A 25,772-nucleotide genomic window follows, 5' to 3' on the forward strand; every position below is an offset into this window, starting at 1 on the left:
CTAAACAACTAAGTTAATTGCTATTTGTTTGCGAAAGAAAAAAATGTTAACGTCATCATGATCGTAATCGTGGCAACTTGTAAATTAGCAACGGTCGATAAAACTCATTTTTATCCTGCCTTTACGCGTAATCGAACTTCCATAAACTCGAAATTCCACATTGATGTGTCAAAATCTTATTACGGACAATACGTGTGGTTCGCAAAGTTGATTTTACAGGGATATCGAATCGAGCGACCACAGTGAATAATTGATTTCTTTTGCTATAAATATTTTTAATTTTTACTTTTTGAAAGCAAAATCACAGCTACATAAGATGTGTGGTTCAATAATAGGTTTAGAGAATATTATCAATTATTATTAATAATAATAATATTATAATAATAAAATAATAATAATAAAATTAAAATAATAATAGTAATAATAATAGATAATAGATAATAATAGACAATATTAATAAGGGATAAAATTATATAATGATTCTCTCTTATACATCCATACGGTAAATATTATAATATTAATGATCTTACATTGTATTCTGAATAAACCTAGAGTACATTGTAATTCACTTGATTTCAAATCTAAGGTAGTCGTAAGTGTCGTAGATACAAATGGGCGTATCATAGGCATCGATTCACGTTACGTTCAAAAATCGATTCAATTTTCCCGACAATTGCATCGTATTTATGAATGAATTTGTTCGTTTTTGTTACTTAAGTTGAAATACAATATTAATTAACGGTGTATTTATACATGTGTTTATTGTATCACCTATATACTCATATGTGTATGTATATATTTATATATATATATATATATATATATATATATATATACATACGCATATATATATATATATATATGTATGTATATATATATATGTATAATATATATCTCATGCATACATCTACACGCTAAATAAATATGTTACAGGGATTTCTCTCTCTCTAAAAAGTATATTTATTTCGTTATTATTATTATTATTGTTATTATTATCATCATTATTATTATTATTATTTGTGGTATGGCACTCGTATGGCTGCTAGCCTAGCCCTCTGTGATTACGACTTCCATTTTTAAGCACGGATCCGATGCCAGTTAACATGTTCTTTTTTGTTTTTATTATTATTATTATTATTATTATTGTTGTTGTTGTTGTTGTTGTTGTTGTTGTTGTTGTTATTATAATTATTATCATCATCATCATCATCATGTTTCTCTTTTTTCCTCTCCCCCGTTTTCTTCGCGATTACTGGTTATATATATTCGTATAAGTTACTACTATCGCAATTGTTGCGTGAAAATTGTAAGCCAAGGGCTAGGATGGATGACTATCAGTGTGTACTTCCTATGGAATGCTACTATTAATATAATTAGACTATTATTTTCACGTTTCTTCTATTTGTAATTTTCACATTTATTTTTTTTTCACCTTCGTTTGACGGTTCTCTATTAAACGATACGACGATCAAACACCCGATAATTGCTTACTTCAGGACTTTTTTAATTTATATTGTTCATTACAATTGTGTGAATTCCGCTCAACAGGACGGACAAGAGAAACAGATAAATTTTTCAACAGCATTACGTAGTTTCATTTTATTCATTAAGTTGTAATGATAGGAAATAGTCAGTGAAAAATCTGAGAAATAGGACAAATTTTACATAACACCTACGTTGTCGGTTTTAAAACAGATTTGGTGTGTCACGTGTTTCATTTCCTTATTCGTTTCACAATTTGTTTTTGTTTTCTTCACTTTTTCTTGTCGTGTAAGGCACTAAATTCAGATTATTTGTCTCAAGTTGCCAGAAGTTCGTTTTCATCTCTGTATGTATGTTTCTCAGTGCTAAGGCACGGTTCTAACTGTGTTACCACCCTAAAGGCACCCTAATGTGAGTCAGAAAGATATATGTATGTATTCAGTTGTATACACATATCTAGCTTTATATATCTAAAAAATATCTGCGATACATGTAAAACTGTGTCTGTCTCCCTAATTAGTTCACTTCAAATACATAAATACATAGCTCCGACCGTTTGCAAAAACAAAAAGGCAGAAAAATAAAGACTGAAACTATAAAACACTATATATTCACCAAGTCTTGTTCACACGTCGCAATCGCTTTTCGAAAACGGTAATTGAAAAAAAAAAAAATTTTTTTTTGTAATAATAATCGCCGTGCCTACAATTGTGATACAATATTACGATATAATTATAATTCTGTGGTATACATACAACATGCAACTTTCAAATACATCAACTACACACTAGAATGTACAGAATATTGTTTCGCTTGAGCATGATCCTATAGAAACAACGCAAGAAACCTACAGTGTATATCAATGATTTTATTTAAATATATTAGAAAATTTATTTTTCATCTCTGATCAACACAGTATATGAAATTGATTTAGATTTCAGAGTATACCTTTCTTGTTATATACTGTTTCGCAAAATTAAAAAAAAAAAAAATAATAATTTTCCATTTTGCCATGTATATCGCATTTCGTATTCTCACCTCCTCAATATTATTCATATTCATTTCGTCTGGCAGTCTTTATTTAATTTTCTGAATACTGTTCGTAATACAATAATATTTTTATTACCTCGTGGATTTTTTAATCCATGAAATAAATCTAGTACGATAATATATAAATGATCATAAGTCAGTATTAGTTCATCTATTATGATATACATATTTCGTATTATCTACGATTTAAAATAAATACGGCTGTCTTTTGTTTCCTTGTCTTTTTGTATAAACCCGGACTGACTTATTCGACTGTTCATACTTCACCTTGGGCATCGTAAGGTCTGTCCGGTGGTCTCCATCGTCTCCAATCAATTGTCATTTCCTCGATCGAAGAATATTCAATTCGACTTGTTTGTTTTTGATCAAGTAATTTGATTCAGTGTATGTTACGCCTCATCCTTCGATGATAATTCTATTCACTATTTTACTAACTATACACTACGAGTCTAAAACCGTATAGTACGACACTTCCATGTAAATCTCTCTACAACGATACACATTATTATACTTATTGAATATTAAAGTTTGTCTTTTTTTCATGCTAAAGCTATATCGCGTCAATGATAATCTTATTGTCTTAAAAAATTTTTGCCCCGGAAGGTCATATTATATTATATATTTATAACGTTTATTTTCGCTCTTCAATATCTTGATCCTCCTTCGTCCATCGTCACGTCTGTTAGTGTATGATGTTTTGTTTTTTTTGTTTGTTTCTTACACCATTCGATAGTCCATACTTCTGACATCGACCAGCGCAGCAACGCCGATGCAGATGCTTGGTCGTCGTCACCCCTCGTCCAAGCATTCGCCGTCTGTGGGGGCGAATATTCGTAAGTCTTTTAAGAGCCTCTATACACGGTATGCTTCATACACGGATATACCCTTAGGGATATATACATGTATTCGACAGAACACATAAGGTTGAATTCGATCGATTTATATCAGCCGTTCAACGGATTTATTCAAATCGCTATACTAGCCATCCATGTGCCGGTACTTGTGCGCTGACATCTGCGCAAGTCCCAAGACCGCATACTGGCACTGCAGGCAATGGTAATGGGTCTGCTTTCCGGAGTGTTGACACTGTACAGCGCCGCAAGGTTGGCTGGGTGTGAATTTCTGGAAACCAGCTGCGGCAATGCTATCTAACTTAGCGTGCTGTCTCCGATGAGCAACGACCTTATTTGTGTCCGTGCAGACAAAGTCACACTTCAAGCAGTGAAAGTGGGACGCCTTGTTCTGCATCGATCCCAAAGAAGAGGTGTAGGCGCACTGGGGCCTACCGCAAGGTACGTTTGCTCTGTACTGCTGAAAGTCACCTCCCATCAAAGTGTCAAGACGTTCGTGCCGCGCGGTGTGCTGGACAAACCTCGTCTTGTCACAAAAGGAGTAACCGCAGTCTTGGCGCATACAGTGAAAGTGGGTCTGGTGTTCGCGGTATCCACAGTGCTGATAACGACAGTCCTCGTTGAATCTGAACCTCACGTAACCCTCCGGTACGGGCTCGTCCTTCAGCATCCTCATCGAATGATGTAACCTCTGTTTCTTCGCTTCCGGTGAATTACTATCAGGGGGAGACAAGGACCTCTTACCACCAAGGTTCAGGTTCGCCGCCAGCGACGCTAATGGGTTCTCGTCTCTGGAAGGCGGTAAAAAGTTCCCCGGGGGCAGACCCGGGGCGAACATAAGTCCCGGAGTACCGGCGTACATCCCGCCATGCTGAAGGAAGGGTGGCAACGCTTGGTTCATAAGTGCGAACTGTTGGTTCATCGCGGCCATGACCGCTGGACTAGGAAAGTGGAATCCGTGGCTAAGATCAATCTCAAAGCCCTGAGAAATCGACGGCTGCTGAAGGGACTGCGTCTGATTCATCAGCTGAGATTGCGCCTGGCCGTTTTCGTTATGCATCATTTCTTCTTCGCGATTGCTCTCCGCTGGTTCACGTTTAACGCTGGTTCCGCTCGCCACCGCCAACTGATCTATCCTCTGGTTCATATTGCCACCGTCTCCTGACTTCGTCATGCTGCACTCCTTGGCCGACTGCTGACTCATTGTCAGATTTTGCTGGATCTGCCTCTGCATGTTTTGAAAGTTTTGTACGTTCTGAGCAATCTGGGCATTTTGCGCCATAAATTCGTGCTTCTGCACCGAAAACTGGGTGAGGTAATCGTGCTGTTGTTGATTCAGAATCGCGTCTCTCTGAAGTTGCGAGTTTTGGCCGCTACTTCCCACTTCATGTTGCTGTTGGCTCAAGATTGCCCCAGTCGAGTGTTTTGCGATGTGGGCCACCAGTCTGTCCAATTCCGAGAATGCTTGGTTACACGCGTTGCAGTGATAATGGTTTTTACGCTTCAGCTTACAAAATGGCCGGCTACAACTCTGCTCTGGTCCGTAAAGAGTGTGGGGTGAAGAACTGGTAGATGGAATTGCTTGGGGTTCTGTAAACAAGAGAAGAAATGGATATTACTGGGGTGTAGCTCTGTCGAGGATGACAAGAAGGCAGAAGTTGGACACTGGCAGCTGCAATCACCACTTTGAGGTGTTTTTCTGTTGGTACATTTAGTTATTTCTGACCGAATGCCAAATGCATGAATCGTTGATCAATATAAATCGTCAAGGTGGCGAGATCAGCTGTATTTCTGTACCTACATAGGCACATACGGTAATTATGCAAAAGAAGAAGACAAAGACAGTGATAAATATATATATATGTAGAAGGAGCAAAAAACACAGTATCTACTATTGATTGTAATGGAAACGTAGGTATACGGAGTTCTAAATGCAAAACGTCAGACACGAACCTTGATGACCGGAAGCTCGCATGGATAGCATGGCGCCCGGATGTGCCGTTTCGATCGGCGGTCCGCTGACCGGATAATAGGTGCCTGCCGCCCTCACCACTAGCAACAATCAACCAAACAACCAACACTTCAAATACCGCCCACTATAATACAACCACCACATGATATATGAGAAAGTAAAACGACAACAATTAAGCCCATTATACACTGTGTGCGATGGAATGTCGAAAAAGTGAGTTAGATGGAGGGTGCAAAAAAACGAGGAATGACCAAATTCGATATTTGGTAGAGGCCTTTCGATGATGAGCAATGAAAAATGAAGTGAGAAAAATGATTTTCGTTCACGAACTGGCGAGATCAGGCGTAGGCTGTTACCAAGAGACAAAATGATTCAGCAATGATATGGGTATGCGCAATGATAAATGGCTTGTGATAGTTTGCAGATGTGGGTTATCAAGATATTGAGTCTATTGGTAAGAGACGAGCGGAAAAAGGATTTGTGATATTACGTTTCCTAGGTTTTCCTATTTGCCACTCCATACCTTTATTCCTCGGCATTGTATAATGGGCTTCATTAAAAATACTGGCATCTAAACCAGTGATCTGGTGTAGTAGGTATGCATAAGTAGTTGATAACGGTGCTATATGTCGTGCAATAGATGATGTACATGCTTTCTGATTTCGTGTGTATAATTGGTGAAGAAAAAGAAAAAAAATACATGTTTTCATTGAGCCACTACTAAAATTGAAAATACAACTATACATATTGAGAAAAAAAACGTGTCTAATTCATAACTCAGAGCATAATAAACTATACCCTATATTCTCAAAAAGAGATTTCACTCACCCGTAGTCTTGCTCGAGTCAGGACTTGGTATCTCTCTCTCCTTGTCGTCAGCTGTGATGATGGTCCTGCCAGTTTCCTCGACGAAATTTTCTTCCGGCTTGTCAATTAGTTCAGCAGGATTTTTCACCTGAATTCGCGGTTTAATATCTTGGCTAATCTCGCTAATTTCCGGTTCGTTCGTACCCCCGCTACCCTGGCTTGAGGAATTACTGTGTTGTTTCTCGTGTAAAGCCATAGCCGAGTACCGTACGAAAGAATATCCGCAATTCGGTCTGGTGCAGTGAAAATGACGATTAACCCGGTTGCTGTGACAGCCGTTGAGCTTACAGTCTATCATCTTGTCGAAGAATGAAAACCCCGGCAAAATGTCAACGTTATCGTGAAAGTCCTTGCTGTGCATAAGGAGCTGGTCAGGACGGTCCGTCGAAAAATGACAACGAGGCTGGGAGCAGTGATGATGCCTCGTTGCTCTGAGGGCGCAGACAGCCTCGGGACAGCACTCCGCGTTGTACGTTGAGAATCCTTCGGGTTCGCCGAGGCTGTTCGAGGGAGATACGCTGCCCTCGCGTTCCTCGGTCGGGGTGTTCGGGGTTGACGACGGAGTCGGCTTTGGTAGTTTGAAGCTCGTGAAAATCGCCTGAGGTGAGTCGTGAGTTTGGGTAGCTGGGTCGCCGCCGGACCATATTTCGATGACACGGTTTTTCGGCGGCCTACCCCTTTTTCGCCTGAACATCGCGTCGATGTTGGTCAGGTGGGTCAACGTGACGTCGGAGGATAGAGGGTGAGACGAGGAGGAAAGGTTCAGTTGTCTGCTGTATTCGTGTATCTTGTAATGCTGCAGCCTCCGGAAGGGTTTGTCGGTGGCGAGAATCACCTCGCGGCAATTGTCCCAGTTGCAGTGGTAGTGCTTCTCCTTGTCCATGTAGGGACAGCCCTCCTCGCAACCGCCCTCCTCGAAGTACGCGTCGGTTATCCTCTCCTGAGTCTCGTGCTCCCTGAGGTGCTCCCTGACCTCCCTCGGGTCCCGCAGCGTCGCCCCGCAGCGGTCAAGGCCGCAGTGGTGATGATCCCGCCCCAGCTGACAAGGGCAGTCCGCGGTGGCCGGTGCCAGGTACGCTAGCTCGACGGGAGTTAGCTGCTGCTGCTGCTCGCCGGAGTAGCTCGGCATCGTGGTGACGGTCGAGTTCCCCGTAGGCGGACCGGAAGCTGAAGAAGTCAGGTCCATGGCGAGGTCGCTCGCACTCTGGAAGGAGTCATCCAAGGAGAAGTAAGACGGCGAGCCTCTCCCCTCGTTAGAACTTTCCCCGTTCAAACTGAGCGCGAGACTCTGACTTCCGAGATCTTCCGGAGCCCAAGAACTCGGAGGTCGGATCCCGGTGCTTCCCGCCTGCTTGTACTTCCGGTAGGCCAATTCCGAGTCGTGTCTCTCGTGCTTACGCTTGTGGGAAAACAGCTGACCGGACGAGTGGAGGACGTAGCTGCAGTGCGGTCTGATGCAGTGGATGTGGTTGCAGACCCTGGAGAAGCGACACTGGTCGAACGGGCAGGCTTCCGACTTCATGAACTTTTTGAACCCGTCGCGGGACAGTTGCTCATCCTTGATGTGGTACGATTTGTGTTTCTCTGAAAAGAACAATCAGCGAAATAAACATCGCACCTTAAATTACCTGTGTCGAAGGCACGTGGTTTTTTGTAACATTGACTCTTACCCATGTCGGCCTTGTTCTTAAACGTGAATCGACAGCCGGGTCGGCGACAGTGGAAATGAGTTGTGCGCTGACCGGCGAAGGGACAGTACTCCGTGCCACAGCTTTCGGTGGCTCTGAAGCGTTGAAAACCTTCCTGGATGATAGCAGAGTCTTTCCGGTGATAATTGGCGTGCATCTGAACGTCCGAGGTTGATATGTAAACCTTGTCACAGTTCTCGTGGATGCAGTGGTAGTGGGTTTGCTTTCTGTTGTGGGGACAGGCACGGCCAGGGTGTCTTTCCGAGCAGTCGTCCGTTGGCGAATACCTCATAAACCCGTGCTGCAAGGATTCGTCCCTCTTTTTGTGCCACTTGAAGTGCCTTATCATTTCCTCCTTCTTCACAAACACCCTGCCACTGCAGTCGAGACAATGGAAATGTTCTCTGCAACCCAACTCCTTGCAATAAGAGTTACCGCATTCTTGGCCGGACGTATACCGACGGACGTATCGCGAGTAATCGATTATTGGCTGAGGAACTGGAGATTTCGTGCTGCCGATCAAGGGGTCCGCCACCGGGGACATGCTTTGCCTCAACAGTGCTGAAACAAGGCGCAGACGAATATATTTCAAGAGGTGTATACAAATTTCAAAATACATGGACAAACTACGCGGTTGAAAGTTCAAAGTTTCATCATAATTTTGTGGAACGAAAATGTACGAAAAAATCTGTCTAAAAATATATTTTCACGCTTTATTCTGTACACAGAACAGAACATTGTCAAAGAAAAAAACCTCATTTTTCAAGTTAACCGAAACGTATTGATTATTTTCTGAAGTAACGCTACCCTAACCGTCACATCCAAAAATTTCCAGTCGATTTTGGATTTCAGTATTTTCTGAAACCAGTGAATGTTCACAGGTTATTTCGAGCCAGTCAAGATATCTGTGATCTTTGAACTAATTAATGCCCTCCACTCCTCACCAAGAACAATGGAATGTTTACCAACAGTCGTGTTTATGTGGAATGCAAAAGGTGCTATACGGATGTGATTACCTGACCTTGAATATAAAAACGTGAATTGTTAAAAACAAGACGAGTGTATTTTATACGAATACGGCAGCTTTTAAGTGTTTTTTTCTGAAACTATAACTTTCTTATCTAATCGAACATGGAAGCATGAACTCATAAAACCAGAATTTAGAAGGCATCCGAGTATAACTATTATCTTCTATGTATAACTTTTGAATAGATAAATCTAATGACAATACAAGAAAAAACTTCGTTACAATCAGACTTTAATATTTAAAAATCCATAAATGGAATGCTTCTTGACCCAAGCAGATCATCGTGATTCACTCGGTATGCGGATGGCTTACGGTTGGAAAGAATCGCTATTTTTGAATCACTGTCTTTGTCGTTGAGCGAAGTTGTAGGCCAAGGTATGAAGAAGAAAAAACAAATGAGGCCAAACTTTTCACGTGGCAACGGACCCAGTTTCGACGCTAATTTGAATCTCACAGTTGGAAAATGTAGAGTAAATTCAGCTGGCTACCTAGTTAAATAGAATCCACTTATTATTAATTGTGCCTTCATTATGTATCGCCAAAGTATACCATAGTTTCAAAGAACTTTTTGCATGGTAGGTCACCCGGGTTCGGGGATTCCCTCACACTTTTGTGTTTCTGCAAGTTTTTATAGCAGGGATATTTGAATCTGAGAGATGGCTACGTTATCGACACTGAATGCGCGAAGGTAATAGGCACATTACCATCAACAGATACATACAAACCAGTATCGATGAGTCGCTTACGCGGCCAATAAGGTAGGGGTTATTTGATCGACCGCAAGGAGCACGATTTTGTCGGTAAGTAGCTTGCAGCAGATCCAAATAGGGACAAAAAGGCGAGTGCACAACGCGCGCGGCTACCTCCGGAAGATGCCAGTACCTAACCGCTTGCATGGCTCGACAATGCAGCGATACACATCGGAGGGGACAATTTCCGATACACATATCAAGAGTTATGAGCGGAGGGGACCCCGTTCGTCGACCCACGCCTCCAAGACACCGGGGCAGCGGGCTTGTTCCGTACATATCGAGGGCCCCGAAACTGGTTGTTAGGGCACCGCGAAATAAATGGAATAAGAGCGAGAGCGATGCGAAGCCAGAGTAAGAGCGGCGAGAATGCAGGCAGGAAAAATGGAAGAAAACGAATATGAGTCGAAGGTAATTGTAGGAACAGAGCAAAAAAGTGTATCGCACATATGGGCGCTGGTACTTGAAATGAAAACCATTGCGATCCGTCCGTCCGTGAAAACGATCCTCGCGAATCGTTTCAGAGCAATTTCGCGACTCGGCTCAGCTGAGCAGTTGGACTGCAGTTTGAACGAATTTTCGAATCGGTGGGTAATTCGACGGTTCGTTTTATGGTATGAACGTACCGCTCGAAACGGCATTTGATCGGTTTAGAGCAAGCGATCTCATGACTGTACGACAGTCATTTCTGCACGCTGGTTCCGCCGTTGTACAAGTGCGCGTAAAAAGAGTTTCAAGTATACCTACCTACCTTATACCTTCGGTGAAAGAATTTCGCGATAAAACACGCGGGTCGACATTGAAACAAATGCCGGTCGCTTTCCGGCTAACAAGCTGTTTTTCTACCAATTTAGCCCCCTCCGGTTCCCGGGGTCTCCGCAAAACGCGATTAAAACGTCGCTTGACGCGGGTTCGATCCGTAAAAGGGTTTTAAAAATAGTGCAAAAGATAAAGAGAATGAAAAAAAGTAGGGATGATGAAAAAGTTGCCCGTGTGCGGAGGAAAAAAGGGAAAGAACAAGAAGAAGGGCTATCGCGTTCTGGGTCTCCGGCTAAGTACCCGCCGAGGTACAGGAACGCCGGACAATCTGAATCAACCGAGTTCTCAACACGGACGCATCCGCATGTATCCACACCCCTTTCCGTTATAACAAATGAACCCCGATACGTCGCCTTGCGCGGTAAGAATTTCTCGTTTATGCGGAATCGCGGGCTGCACCGCACGCAGGCGGACCCGTGTCGAAGTATCTGCAAGGAACTGCAGCAACAGCCGCGAACGGTCGCGAACTCGATTCCAGGAATTATTTGGCGCAGTTTGAATGCGTTCAGAAACGAGTTTAAAAATTGTCGAATATTTCTTCAGCTGCGGCGTCGTCCTGCCGGTCCTTCGTTCGTTTGCGCACAGCGCGCTGCGTACACGCGTGAGTATATCACGTGTATGCGAGATACATATATCCCCGCACATATGGGAGAGACTCCGATGTTCACTCGTGTTCGGTCCGCCGGTACAGATATAAGAGCGAGGCACGTCGCTCCGTTCAAAGCCTCGGAGAGAAAGAGAGAGAGAGAGAGAGAGAGAGAGACGCGGAGCGCTGCATTATTGCGGAGCATTACTTTTCTCCGGCAGACGCATGGGACCTCCAAATATGCGAAGGGGGAATCATACTTATACACGTGCGTACTTGCAGCAAAGGTGTATGCGTAACGCACCGACCGAATCGGATCACAGTTTCTTCCTTTTTCACAATTTTCGCCATTCCCCGATGCACCTTATAGGTGTATGTTGAGGTATACCTGCAGCTTCGCCTTTTCTACGCTTATAATCTCTCTTATGACCCAAAAAAATTTCGCCCATATTTCACCCGAAGATTCATGTTCGCACAGTCCGTGTGTACATGTTCCGATTTCAAATATCCCCGGTATATTATAGATGCCTATACATATCTGTATCACCTTTGCGAAAGTATATACGAAACACGAACGACGTCTGCGCTCGAGTCACGATTTATCAAATATCTAGATTCACGTGTTGCACCAGCTACGCCAACTTTCTCTATGCTCACATGGTCATTAATAATAATATCGACACAATTGATCGTAGAAATATCACAAATTCGAATGAAGCTTAAGCTGCTCCATTAAAGACAAAAAGAATTGTATCATTTACGCCTTCCGTACAAACCAACCAAGCATCGTATGTCGCTTAGCTGGCAAACTGCTATTCTTAAAAATTGTTAGAAGAATTTAGTTTCAAACTAAGAAGTTTCCTTACATATCGAAGTTAATAATAAACAGAAATAAAGGGAAAAAAAAACAGGGAAGTACGAATGATTGGTCAATCAATTGACCGAAATGTGTGTTTTCTTCTTCAAAGATCATAACGCGTAACTGACTCGCGGAGTGATTTAAATCGATCGAGAAGAACAAAGAGCGTTCGAATTACCGTTCGCGATTCCCGCCTCACGGCCTGCGGGCGCAAGTTTCAATTATTGTTCTTGAATGGCGAGAGAAGCGCGAAAAGGGCCGGGCGTGCTGCAACACCTGCGCATGTGATCACCGCCAGTGTTCGTATTGTAAAGTAAACGGCGAATGTGGGTGCGATACGCCGAGCTCGTGGTCTTGAAGTACGTCGAGTCGCCTTGAGGCGGTGCAGGGTGCATCGGGGAGTGTGTTATGCCCTCGTGAACCTAATGCTGATACCACCCACGTGCGACGAGACTTAATTTTAAATAAGAATACGAAAAACGTGATGCGGCTTAAAGGGCAAATCTTAAAAATATGAGAAACCCCGGGTCCCGTGATCCCCTCCGTGTCGCCTCTCCGCCCCCCCCCCCTTCTCCTCTCCTCTTCCTCTTCCAGTTGTCCGCCCCACCCGCGCCCCTGCAGCAGCAGCAAGCAGCAAGCAGCAGCAGCAGCAGCACGGCTACGTGCCTCTTTCAACGAAACCCCTTTTATTCTAGGTTCTTAAAACTCGCGCAGCCGGGCGAAGGGGTTTAAAATTTTGAAAAAGCTGCTCTGAAAAGGCCCGTATTTCAAACGGGGTCTCTCTTTTTTATCATTTAATCCGTGGGCCCCCGGCTGAATAACCCTTTATAAAAAGTTCCTTACACCGCGAGCCGTACGTGTGGTGCTCTACATATGTATAAAATCGACCCTGAGCATATAATGTATTTTAAGAACGTATATTTTCGATATAATATAATGTGTACTGCGCGTATGTATAATACATATATGCCCCTGTACATAATCCGCGGCCCCGGGGCCAAGAGGGGCCTTTCAGTCTCAACGAGGACCCAAATACCGAAAAATCCCAACGGACTTTTTTTAATGATGCTTGTCACAATATTGTTTTCCGTACGGTGTACTCCCGTCGATGCCGATGCTTGTTCCCAGCGATTTAATCGTTCCACACCGCACCTTTGCCAAATTCTTCGAAGCGTGCATATCAGGGATATTAGCGAAAAGAAAAAGGAACGAATTTTCGGTAATGATTTACAAAAACTCGCTAGTCGTCCTCAATAAAAAATATGATAATAAAATTAGCCCATTGGACAACATTTGTTTCAGCGCGACGTAATATACGATTCTGAGTGATATATGGTAATGGTTTATAACGACGTGCGCAGGAAATTGTTGCTAATCCGTTTAGGATGCATGCTATGGATTATTTAAATAATTTTTACCATCCATTTATAGGAACCATTGGCCTCGGTTATTACTATTTTCAACAAATCAACGACATCAAACACTATAAAGGTTTAAAAAAAAACCTGAGAAAGAAACTCACAGCAATGATACTCGCTAGCTCATTACTCCGAATATCTTATATGCTTCAAAACTAGTAGGTATACCACTTAGTGCGAAATATATTAATGCGCAGAAATATTGATATCGTTGCTGAAATTTATTCGATGTCTAATATATATTTATTAAACTAGAGGTAAATTGTATGCGAAACCCACGACACTCGTGTTCTCGAAACAGGTTTTTTCCGTCATTAGCGTTTTACACGGTTTTTTTGTTTGATTTTTTTTTTTTTTTATTATTATAAGTCAAATTCTGCTGAATCCGGTTCAACTGTTCGTTTGGTCCAAGATTTTGTCAAGTACATACGAAGCGATGAAACGATGGAATCGCAAAAAGTATCGATAACCATACAAACGAACGAGAGCTCGCGTAAGTTTCGGCAAAGTGTTTTAATCATTACCGCTAACCGATCATTCTTTCACAAGTCAAGACAGCGTATAGGAAAAGTAATTCGTGCAATTGTCAAAAAATTCTACGAACTACTAAATCAAAGTACGAATCGTGACGTGCAAACGTTCAACGTCCGCACCTTCGAATCACATAACACATTTACGTCGAGATTTATGCACTTACGACACGGTTATGTGCAAGCAGATTTGCGCGTGTATACAATATGTATGTAAGTTTGCGAAGCGGTCACACACGGGATACTACCGCAAAATTAGATTTTCGAGTGCGGACAGGGTGAACTGCAAACAGTATGGGCATCGTCTGGTTACTAAACTATTCTCAGATCGGGAAGGGTACAGTTTGAGTCTTATTGTCTCCAGCAGAGGAGCAGAACTGGTCGGTGTTATTTCCGTCAAAATTACGCGCGTTATGGCCCCCTTTTCTCATTTTCTCATTTTCGCGTTTCTCTCCTATGCATCTCTTTTCGCAACGGCTCGTCGTCCTGCAGGGGCCGTTTATCACCTTTGACCAAGCGGCGAAACTATACAGAGGAGGTGGCGGCGAAGACGCCAAAAATAAACGGAAATTCTTGGTAATTGTAACTTACGAGTTTGGAATAAACGCCGCTGCGGTGACTGCCGCATAACCTGACACGAACAAGCCCGTGACAAAGAAAATTCTAATTACCGTTGTTACCTCCCCTCTGTAGATAGGCTGCGGCTAAGACGACGAGCTTAACTCTAATCTTACAAGATCTATGAATGCGCCGATTTGTTGAGTCTGCTCCAAATTAACAGACTCACCTGTCATCGCGAGCTTTATCTTATACCATGCACTTGGCAGATGCTCCGTTACAACGATCGTATTACAAGTAACGCGGTCGACCGATTCGTCAGCATGAACGGAAAAACGCGCGCGAACTTTTCCGAATCGAATTGGTACATCGGTAGACGAGAGATTTTTTTAGCAACTTGACGATATCCGCGGGCAGATTCACCCGACATTGTGATTTCGTGAAAGGATCAATCGAGTCGAGCCATTTATTGCATACCTGAGTTGCCACACTGCTTCAAACGAGGTCGCAATTAGTACGGTAGTCGCTACTATATCAAAGGGGGCGAATTGAGTTCGGTAATGTCGAAACGGCGGAACAGGGGGTTCGGTCATAGAATGACGGGGGACGACGCAGGACGCGGGGGTAGCAGCGGCTTATACAGGTATTGTGAAAATTTTGAACATTTTAATTGAGAAGTTTTCTAAATCGGCTCGGCAACCCTTCCCGCAACCCTGCCGAAATGTTTTCTATAGATTTTTCAACGACGCTGAATTAAAAACGTCCCCGCCGTTTCGTATGACGCCGGGAGTCCGCAAGGCCGGCTCGACGCCCCTACGAAAGTCTGCTTAGCGAACGAACGAAAGCGACCCCCCTAGTGTCAGTTTTTACGAAGAGAGAGGGGGCCCGGTGTGTAACATTACCCGCACAAAACCGACCCCTCCCACCCCTTGAAAATAAACAGAATCGAACCCTTTCCTACGCGCATATATGTACCTACCTACACTATGCAAGCACTATATGCGTGCCTGCCGTATTACGTTCGAACCCACTAGCGAGCCCCCACGCTTCTCTAAATTCAAATAAAGCCTGAAAGGAGAATTGCAATCGGATCTCTTTGTCCGCAGCTTAAACTTTTCAATTTTATTACGATCGGTGCCAATCCGGCTCCGCTCCACGGATCATCGGCGTTCTGTCAAAACAGAAATCTGATAACTCAATATGCCTCGCGAGATTTCCTACACAGATATATATATATATATATATATATATCATGCGATTTCGACGACGTATTCCAAGTGAAAGGGCTCCCTGCGGTGAAAATTTCGACAAACGATCGTAATATAACGATTGGTCGTCGCCCCAAAATAGATATCGATTGCAAGTTTTCGTTTCTTCGCACTTCCATCGCACGTTCCCTGACGATCTTGTGTGAAACTGGGAAAATCGATGACACAGTCGATCCACTTGAAGGCCGCGTATAATTCGCTGAGCAACCTAACGCTCAAAAACCTTTCTCGCATGAGCAGCTTGAAATTTCGAATATTACGTGTGACGTTGATACCGCCGTTGAAAATGTATAGAAAATTTCGAATTGAAACCAGAGCCGGGATGCATTTACAATAATCGCGGTTATACCCGAAGACTCGCGTGGAATAGTACGGTAGGGTTTATACCGTTGGCTATTTTTCACCAGTCATTGGCAGGCCGGCCTGACGATTTCGAAAGACCAAACGGTCGACCGTACGAATTAAATTTAGAATATTTTTTAAATTTCTCCGATTCCGTTCGCATGATTTGGCAGCCAACGCCGCAAGTTTCAACTCTTACAAAACGATCTTACGATGCAAGCGGCTAAAACAATCGACGATCGTCAAGAACCTCGTCGCAACACGCTAATGCTTACGTTGTTTTTATTAAGCACGGAAATATACTAGAACGCGGCAGGTTAAAAGCTGCCCTCTTCTTTCGCAGGCATTTGCATTCGGACTCGCCGACTCCTCGGCGCTTCTTCTCTTAGGTATATGTACATACACGCACGCCTGCAGCTGTAACGTAGCTTTTACGCCTGCCGTAACGCCGCGTACGAACGTCGTAAAAAAAAAAGTGCAATAAAGAGAAAGAAAGAGAAAGAGAGAAAGCGAGGTGGAGGGAATGAGAAAGAACAAAGAAGAAATAAACCAAAAGTCATCAGCTTTAATTTTACCTCCGCACTTCCTCCTCCCTTCGCTTCGTTATTATTATTATTATTATTATTATTATTGTTGTTGTTGCTGTTGTTGTTGTCGTTGTCGTTATTATTAATATTTTTTCTTTCCATTTTTGAATTTTTTTTATCATCATTATATTTTCATCCGACATTATGGATCTTTTTACTCAACTCTCCGCCTGTCTCTCCCAGTTTTCTTCTCTCTTTATCTGGCCTCCCTCTCCCGCTTCCTTCCAATAAAGACAGTGCCCTTAACGACGAACGAGACGCACGTCGCTCATCTTTCGCCGTCTTTTATGAAAATAGTCAGCCGGATGTCGTTTAGGCAGACGTGAAGTTAAAATATTCATATATTTTTGGACAAAGTTTCGGTCATCTTTTATTCTCTTTCGATTTACGTATAGACGCGTACCGCGTTGCATAGATTTGTAACATTCAACTGCAACAATTATTTATTCCGCCCGTTATGGGTGGTAAAAAAAAAAAAAAACCTAATCCAGCTTTCCTTACTCGAGGATAATCAATCCTCTGAAATGACAAAAATTATACTCGAGAAATCGGTTGGGTCGATCAATGAAACGAATTGACGGAGTGAATTTCGTTCCTCCGTTTCTATAACAACATGACTCGCATGTAAGAATAATGCCAGCTAGAATCTAATGGTCGGAAACTTTCAACGATTGCTGATAACGGTCCGTAAGGCTAGAGCTCTTAAATGTGCCGAAAAATCGCGACGACTGACACCGAGTGGCTGTCTGCAATATATCTATGTAATAAGAATTAACGTAACCGATAATTCAGACTCTGTCATATCTCTCTTCTTCTCCATGCGAGCGATTTCGCACGGATCGTATAACGCATATATATGTATATGTATATACGCAACGCGAGACTTGTGCGCTACGTACGATTCTCCTTTTCTCAATTTCTCTCTCCCTCTCTTTTTCTCTTTCTCTCCCCGCGTCTATTCGTCACTTCTACAAACGAGCACCACTCGTCGAATCAGTCGAATTCCCAGTTTCGAGGACAGGCACGCGATTGCCAATTGTTTCCCGAAGCGAACCAATCCGGGCCAAGCGGCCAACTGCGACGCTAGCTTCTCCACGTCACGCACGAAACGCCTATAACTATTTAGGCATGTATGCAACACGCGCATATTCGCGCTAGCGAGCTAGAGAAGTTTGCAACATTTCGCAAGTCGACACCACCCAGCTCTAGGCTCAGCTAAGCTAAGCTAATCGTAAGCTGTATAGAATCGGAGCCCACTGAACTCGATTTAGCCCCCCCTCACCGAATGTTACAAAACGTTACATTAATTTGAACCCCGCCCCTGTGTGTACACATCCAATGCAGCTACCAACCTTTACTACCCGCAGAGAGACATAGAAACAATTTTCACAGTCATGTAAAATTCGGTTCTTCAACTGCAAATTCTAAAAAAAATTATTTTACATTTTAGATGTAAAATGGTGCTAATTGTGATATTGCGCAAACACGTGTGCAGGAGGTAAAAGCTACAAAACAATTTAGTAATATTTAATAAACTTATGCGATGAAAGAAAATTCGTCGATACGATCGTGGAAATTGTTGATTTTTGACAAGTTTATTGGGATGCTATGTTACAACATAAATACGATACGGTTTGAACAGCTCGACACGTTACATCTTATCGCTAATCGAATACTTGTAATTTCTCACGAACTAAAACTTCTACCGAATCGATAAACAAAGTCTAAAATTCTGAGGAAATTACATTTGTCGATAGTTCGAGTGGGTACGGGTAAAATAAAAACACAGCGCGAAATTTCTGCTGAAACCTCGCGTTTCGCATTGAAATTTACTTCGGGCCGACGTAATGTTGCAATGAACGCCGTCGCATCTCAATTCGCGGATTCGGTCTGCATGGCACAACAGATGTAATACTGAGCTATAGCGATCGCCGAACCAATTACTGCTAAGATCTCGCAATCACTGCGTTGCCCTCCCCGTTGAAAATCGATGTCAATCTATCTTTGAGCGCGGTGTGACTTTCAAACGTGCGATACGCGTCGCGACGGTCGATTCGAGACGTCTTGATACCTGCTCCGCGCTTGAAAGGGCGATCCGTCAAACGAATCACCGTCGTCTTGCTTGACGTTGTCGTTCGTTACACTTGGCTGCTGTAATTATCTATTCGCCAAAGATTTGTCGCCTAGTTTTCGAAATCACCCGCAATCACCATTCTGCCCTGCTAGAATTTGATTTATCACCGCAATAATACCCACAATTTCGCAAAACGGATCAATTTGGTTAAAATTGTACAGATAAGAAGAAGGGGGGGAAGGAATTAAGAAAACGACTACGTTACTCTGTAAAGCTCGTTGAAAAGATCAGTCGATACATTATAATTATTAGTGGTTAAATTATGTTTTTTTTTTTTTTTTTTTTTTTTTATGGTCTTCCTTTTCAAAGTACAAATCAGGGTTTGCAGGCTCAAAATCTCAATCGTGAGAGAGTGTAGGATACTTGAAAGTCAAAACGTTGAACGGACTAGTCAGCTTAAGATTTTCAACGTCAAAAGTTGTCTAATATTATCGAACTGTAATTACACCAAAAATACTTATATAAATAAATCTATCGGTAAGTAGGAAAGAAGTTGGAATAAGAGACTGTAATAAGCGACGGACAAGGTTGGTATATGAGAAACGGGTATTACAGATTGTCTTAATTAAAAGGATATTGTAGAGAATATGGTAGACGTCGATTCTGCATATAATGCAACTCCCAAGGCTGCAGATATCTGCGAGTATTATGCACGTGGTTTTAACAAACGTTACTCATTCCGCACAACGCGGCACACCTGCGGACTAATTATTCGGCATTTTCACAGACTGCCAAGTAATCATCGCATGCGACGTGCAACACCGGAGAAGATAAGAAAAACCGTACAAAATGTCAAGGTCCGTGCGTTTATAGTTACACCCACTACTGCGAATTCAGCACAAGTGCAAGCTTCCTTTCTTTTCAAAGGCGTCCGCTGGGCAAAAATCATTTAACGGTGCAGTGCTGATAAAAAATTAATTCTCATTTTATTAGGTTAGAATTATACTGCCAGGTGCCAATTAAACACTCTGATAATCTCAAATCGCTACTTGTACATGCGTGTGTTATATCATTTTCCCTCTCCCTCCGTTCTTGCCATTTTTTTCTTCTACTTATCAACGATCGCTAACGTTCCGCCTTTTTTTTTACTCTCCTTCTTTTTTTCTTCACAACACGTGCACGTGACGTACCTTCGAAGAGCAATTATTGTTGAAACTTGGCGGTCGACACGTTTTCAAACTTGATTTTCTATATCCCGACAAATTTGGTACGCGGTGATTTCATCTATTGAAAAATTTCAAGTTTCTACGTGTTTACTGGAACAAAGTTATCAATGCGTGTTAATATTCTGTAATTTATTTAAAAAACATTCTATTCATCGATACCTAACAACGCGTATTTTGACTGGAGTTTCTGGGACACCGAAAAGTAAGTATAAATAAAGGTGCGAAAAAACGACGGCAATCACTTCGTGATGCCGCAGTGATATTGATCGCGAAGCTCGTAAGAACCGTAATTTGTCAATAAAATAATTTCAAAACAGAGCTTTGCATTGAGTACGATGTATTACTACGTGTTCTCGGTATTACGTACAACCTACGCGTCTGTGAGAGTGCAGTGTGTGTTTAAGCACGCCTTATTTGTGTGACGAAACTGAGCGTATAGCGATCGCTTACGCATTCGGTTTATCGAAAATTGCTAAATTGAATTCGATTGTTCGAATTTGAACAACGCAGTTACGCCGAACAATAATCAACGTACCTTCGGTTTTGTTCCTCCATTTTTCGAGCGGTACAATATACATATATATATATATATATACACACACAAGCGTACGGTGTATACAAGAAATACCATTAAAAACAAAATCGTTCGGCGACCAATCGTGAGTAAGCTTGAACGAATTTCACGGTTCATTCGAAACTTTTAAACGGTTTACACGTGCCGACGCATATAAACGGGGTTCGAACTTTTCAAATTAACGGCAAAATAAGTACCTATTTGACAGTTCGATAACGATACGGCTACATGTTAGAAATTTATATCCTATCGCGATTTTGTCAAGTTTTTTAATTGCTAACAATTTTATTCATTCGAATATCAAGTATGTATAACTTGATGTTTCGGCTTGTCGATCTCGTGGTCAATCTATGCACGGGTGATCACACGACATTTGTGCACGTTAAACCCTAATAAATTAGTTGAAACTAAATGTGCATAATTTCACCAGACGATCACACAGGCACTCGAGTGCGACAGTACAGCGCGGTTTTGACCAAAGATATAAAATAAATAAAACAGATATTCTGATATAAAACAATAATGAACGATCGAACGAGATTGAAGAAACGAAAGTGAGAAGCAAAAAATCCATGTTTCATTTTCGGTTGGATAAAGGATCGGGATGTATTTCTATAATATCTGCAGTTGATTGGATAAAAAGCTCGCCTCTGGTTAAAAGGCTTAAGTTAACACGCGGGAGAGAGAAAGACGGAGTGAATTCGAACAAAACAGGATTTAAAATTTGATATTTGAAATTTATCGGAGAACGACTCCTGCCACCGGCTCTGACAAACACACACACACACACACACACACGCACAGTTTCGCCTACACCTGCACAGCTTACATCCATCCTGATCCAGAAGTCCCGGTAAAGTTCATTGGCTGAGTGAGGAGAGAGGAGAGAGGAGAGGAGAGGAGAGCCAGCAGCCGTCGGCCTAATTTATCGTTATTCAACTTTTTATTAATTTAGGCCATTCCGACGCCGGGCCAAGCGAAACGACCAAAAAGAACGATACTCGGACTCTGGCACAATAAAACTGGTACACTTCGGAGACGGAATGCAGTCCCTAACTTTTAATGCCTATTATTCCGTTCAGATTCCTCCCCTCGAAGCCTTCTCCCCACCTTTCTCATACGTTTCTTCGTCTCGTTATATGTAGCTATAATATACCGGCTAGGGTTGTGAGCCTCCAATCAATTTCTGTGCATACCAGATTTCAAAATTTCAAATGTCCGATATCCCGAAGATTTGAATAATTTTGAACGATTTCAAGAGATTTCGATACATATCTATTTCACAGATTACGAATTTCAAATCACATCGAAAGAGTACATTGAGAGCTGATGAGGCGTACGTATTTATTTCAACGAACACAGTTTCCTTCCAACTACCAACGGTTGATCCGGTAGTTTGATAAAACTTGAGGAACTTTGAAATCCAATTTTCAACAAATTTCCACAGTCACGATTTGTCTTTATGTGGTACATGGTGTATGGTTAAACTTTGGGTTACGTCGGTGCGTCGAATAACCGCGATATTCGAACTAGTGAAACGCGATTCGCGAGTTTGAATCCACGCCTTGTGCTCCGCAACCCGCAGGACTCTCCGGTAGGTATCGTATGTCAGAAGCGGGCTGAGAGACCCGCACGATCGGATCGTGGAAGCAACAAAAGGCGGAAGAAAGGCGAAGCGTTGGGAGAAAACGGCGTAAATTCGCATTGCACGTGAGTACGCGAAGGACGGGAAGCGATGAGGGTAGGTGGATGTGCGTAATTAGAGGAGGAAGGACGCGATGGATTTGCCGAGGGGAGGGAAAAACGGAGACGAACAAGGAGGGCGAGGACGAGGACGACAAGAAGACGAGACGTGCGCGCGTCCGTCGAGCCTCTGTGTATAGGATTATTTTTGAATAGGAGGGTAGAGGCGAAGCACAAGGTTCATTGTGAAGCGAGGCGAGATATTATAAGGTATAGTAGGCAGTTTGGTATAGAAACGAGGAGCGATGAAACGGCCGTCGTTGGTAATTCCGTTTAAGAGAAGCAATATTCCTCCAAAGAGAGACAGATAGAATACGTTAAAGCAGTAGCAAGCAACTACTCTAATTGGCCACTTTGTCCATTTATTCGATTTATTTAAATTATGGGACAATTGACAGAAGCATTCTATTTTTTAAATCTCCCCGGCCAGTCGCTGATTGGTCCCGATTGGCGTGAGACTGACCAGAGGACTCACAGATTCCCCAGTTGGATTCCCCATGGGCTTAATCAGCTCTGATTGCTGCCCGCCATACTATATCATATAATTTTTTTTCTACTCTCTCTCTCTCTTTCACTCTCCGTACCTACCCCGCGCTTCTCTACAATTTATCCCTTCGACACCCCCAGAATGTGGGATCGTTATCGGACGTGCTCACGCATCGCGTCGACCACCGCGATCAACCCTCTGCCGATTGTTCGTATTGCAATACGAATTCACACAACTTACGCACGGTGTTCGTTTGCAAGATGGAAAATCTAAGAGGACGTCATGATTTGCCGATTGCCAGCAGCTGATACGGGCAGCGTCGACAAATTGAGATGTTTCGGATACACGACCGGACTAACGCTTCGGAAAAGAATTAGATTTCAGTGAAGACGGTCGATAACGCGAAGGAAAATGTTCGGTAGCGCATTTTTTCACTTCGATAACAGTTGAGGGTTGTTTTTGAAAGCTTACAGATCTAAATTTCGAACGATCGATTTGGTACCTAACGCGAGACAAGCCGAGTCACTTCGATAAGCGAATGCCGATTCAAGGCATTAACTGTAACTTAAACCACTGTCAATTACTGATCAAGTAATTAGACGACAAAAAGAATGTCCGCAGCATAAGTAACCTGAATTTTCATTTTTATTGTTGAATATCAACTATTCTCGCGATCGTTTGTATAAACGAATGAAATTGATTTCCAGCGAAGACAAGAAATACCGCATTCCCGAGAAATTGAATGAAATTTTCCTCCTCTGTTGTTAGATTTGATTCATCTCGTCACACGGCTACAGATATCCCGAGCGTCAACGTGTCCTCATGCCTACATGGAATGTATTTTTTTTCCTTCTTTCAATTTTATTTTTATGAATTCGAATTATCCCGCCCCCTTCATCCCATTTCCTTGATAATTCCCATAATGCTGTGGGCGGATATTCCAATAAAGGGGGGACACCCTTTGAAAACGGTGGAAGCTGGGAGACCGCGTCGAGCTGCTGCGAGTTTGGAATAGGAAGGCGTCGCGTCGTCGACCAACACGACCAACACGAACACACACGCACGTGGTATACATACGTGTGTGTATCGTACAGTGGGGGAAAAGTGTAACTAGCATTGAACAGAAATTGTGCGTACACAGGCGGCAAACGGGGAGAAAGTTCGATGGAAATGTACTTGCTTAAATTTCATTTAAATTTAATTTAAATCTTAATTCTATAAAAAGGAAATAGAGACTCACCGGAAACCTTGGGGTCAGCTGCCTCGACTGTCATTGCCGCCAGGCTGGCTATTGTGGGGGGAACCTGAAAGAACCGAGGAAGTAACATCATGTACATAAACTGTATACCGGTGTGTGTGCGTGTGTATGGAGATATACACGTCCGTGTGTGAACGGTGTGCTGTGCTGTAAGGACACGCGTGAAAATCACGTCGAGATGCGGAAGGAGGCGTACGTTTTTCACTTTTAGGTACGTATCGCGGTGACAAATATGCGCGGTGCGTGGGTATAAAACACATATTCCCGTGCGTGTGTGTGTGTGTGTTTATACATATGCATACACACAAATCGCAACGTGTTACAGGGATGTCTTTAGAACGGTGTGTAAACTGAAGAAAAAAATTTCACCCGCCCGAGTTGCCGTTAAATGCCTGAAATTTGAACACGCGCGTATTTCAGCGCAAGTATGAAGGCATATGTGTACACGCACACACGCATACAAAGGGGAAGGGAATACATTTGCGGTGGCACGAATATATAGGTATGTATATATTTTCTCATTTCCTCAAAGCAGAATGATTATCAAGAGGGCTCAAGATTAACGACCTTCCCCGCCGGACAATGGCTTCGAATTTCAAATGATTTCCGTCCGGCGTAATAATTCTGATTAATTTAAAAATAGGGAACAATTAGAATTTATATGCTAATGACAACCGAGCGGCGCAACGCGGTTGGGCTTCGAAGTGTCGACGGGTTGCGCTGGTAACGAATCTTCAAAACAATGAATCGGACAACGGAGAAAAGGCATGAAATTAAAAACAACAACGATACGATGAAAATTAAAATGGCGGCAATGGTGGGTGGTGGAAAAACAAAAACACCGAGTATATTTCAACAAACAATAGAAAAACAAAAAAAAAAAAGAAAAAAAACGAACCCAAGGTGTATGTATGTAACCTATACGTGTATGCGAGAACGAAGAAGGAAGCCCCACTGGGATTCAAATTATTCGAATCCTGTACGATTTCCGAAGCCTTACTCACAGAGTCCAAGACGTTGAATTTAAAGTGGTTGCCACATCGTAACCTAATCGAGCCACTGCACCTTACATATGTACACCCGATATACGTATACGTATGTATTATATGTAAAAACCACCGGTTAAATTTCACATATCTCGCACAATTGACAAACAGTCTCTCAACGTTTTTTTTTATCTGTTTCCGCGTTCCGCGGATAGAAACGGAGGTAGTGCGATTACAGAAATAAAACGAAATTGTATCATCTTGTTGAAAATCCATGGCCGATTATTATCGGAATGAATCCATAGCCTTCTACAATACGATTGAAATAAAATTGTAATCAAAAGTCCGCGTTTTTTAATAGTAAGCTAAAGAAAAAAAAAATCGCAAAAACGAAACCCGCTACATTTCTAAAATCTCTGCTCCAATTAGAGCACCAAAGAACCGAATATTCAAATACTACACATGTAGCGTACAAAAAACGAGATATAACGGACATTAACCTTTCTTCCAAAAAGGTGCAAGATTTAATGGACCGTGCTCGATCCGATTTGCACCGACGCGATTTCGTTCTGAAAAAGTTATGAATGAAACCTCGTTAATCTGAAGATGCTGAAGGGATCGGGCCCGGTGTTCATCGCGTGACTGTAATTACGGTTCCCCACATACTGGATATAAAGAGCAGACAACGTACGTACCGAGCGAATGCACGTATATACGCAGCGCGCGGTGCGCCGTTACAATAAATTATACGCGTGTAGACGACAGGAAAAA

At 42.5% G+C, this 25,772-nt stretch overlaps 1 protein-coding gene across 4 annotated transcripts in view; it reads right to left on the minus strand.

Moving 5' to 3' along the window:
* Positions 1 to 457: 457 nt before the first annotated feature.
* The window catches only part of LOC124306875 (uncharacterized), a 75,142-nt gene continuing 49,827 nt past the window's right edge, over positions 458 to 25,772 (minus strand). For 3 of the 4 annotated variants that reach the window (XM_046767980.1, XM_046767983.1, XM_046767984.1), the window contains 6 exons: positions 23,998 to 24,061; positions 7,893 to 8,471; positions 6,184 to 7,806; positions 5,337 to 5,435; positions 3,516 to 4,973; positions 458 to 3,347 (listed from right to left, as the gene is read on the minus strand). In XM_046767980.1, coding sequence (XP_046623936.1) covers positions 3,322 to 3,347; positions 3,516 to 4,973; positions 5,337 to 5,435; positions 6,184 to 7,806; positions 7,893 to 8,471; positions 23,998 to 24,061 — 3,849 coding nt within the window. In that variant the 3' untranslated portion in view covers positions 458 to 3,321. The remainder of the gene's footprint in view (positions 3,348 to 3,515; positions 4,974 to 5,336; positions 5,436 to 6,183; positions 7,807 to 7,892; positions 8,472 to 23,997; positions 24,062 to 25,772) is intronic. The other variant, XM_046767982.1, reaches the window with a different exon arrangement.

This window comes from Neodiprion virginianus, chromosome 6, assembly GCF_021901495.1.
Source record: "Neodiprion virginianus isolate iyNeoVirg1 chromosome 6, iyNeoVirg1.1, whole genome shotgun sequence".
NCBI classification, from domain to species: domain Eukaryota; kingdom Metazoa; phylum Arthropoda; class Insecta; order Hymenoptera; family Diprionidae; genus Neodiprion; species Neodiprion virginianus.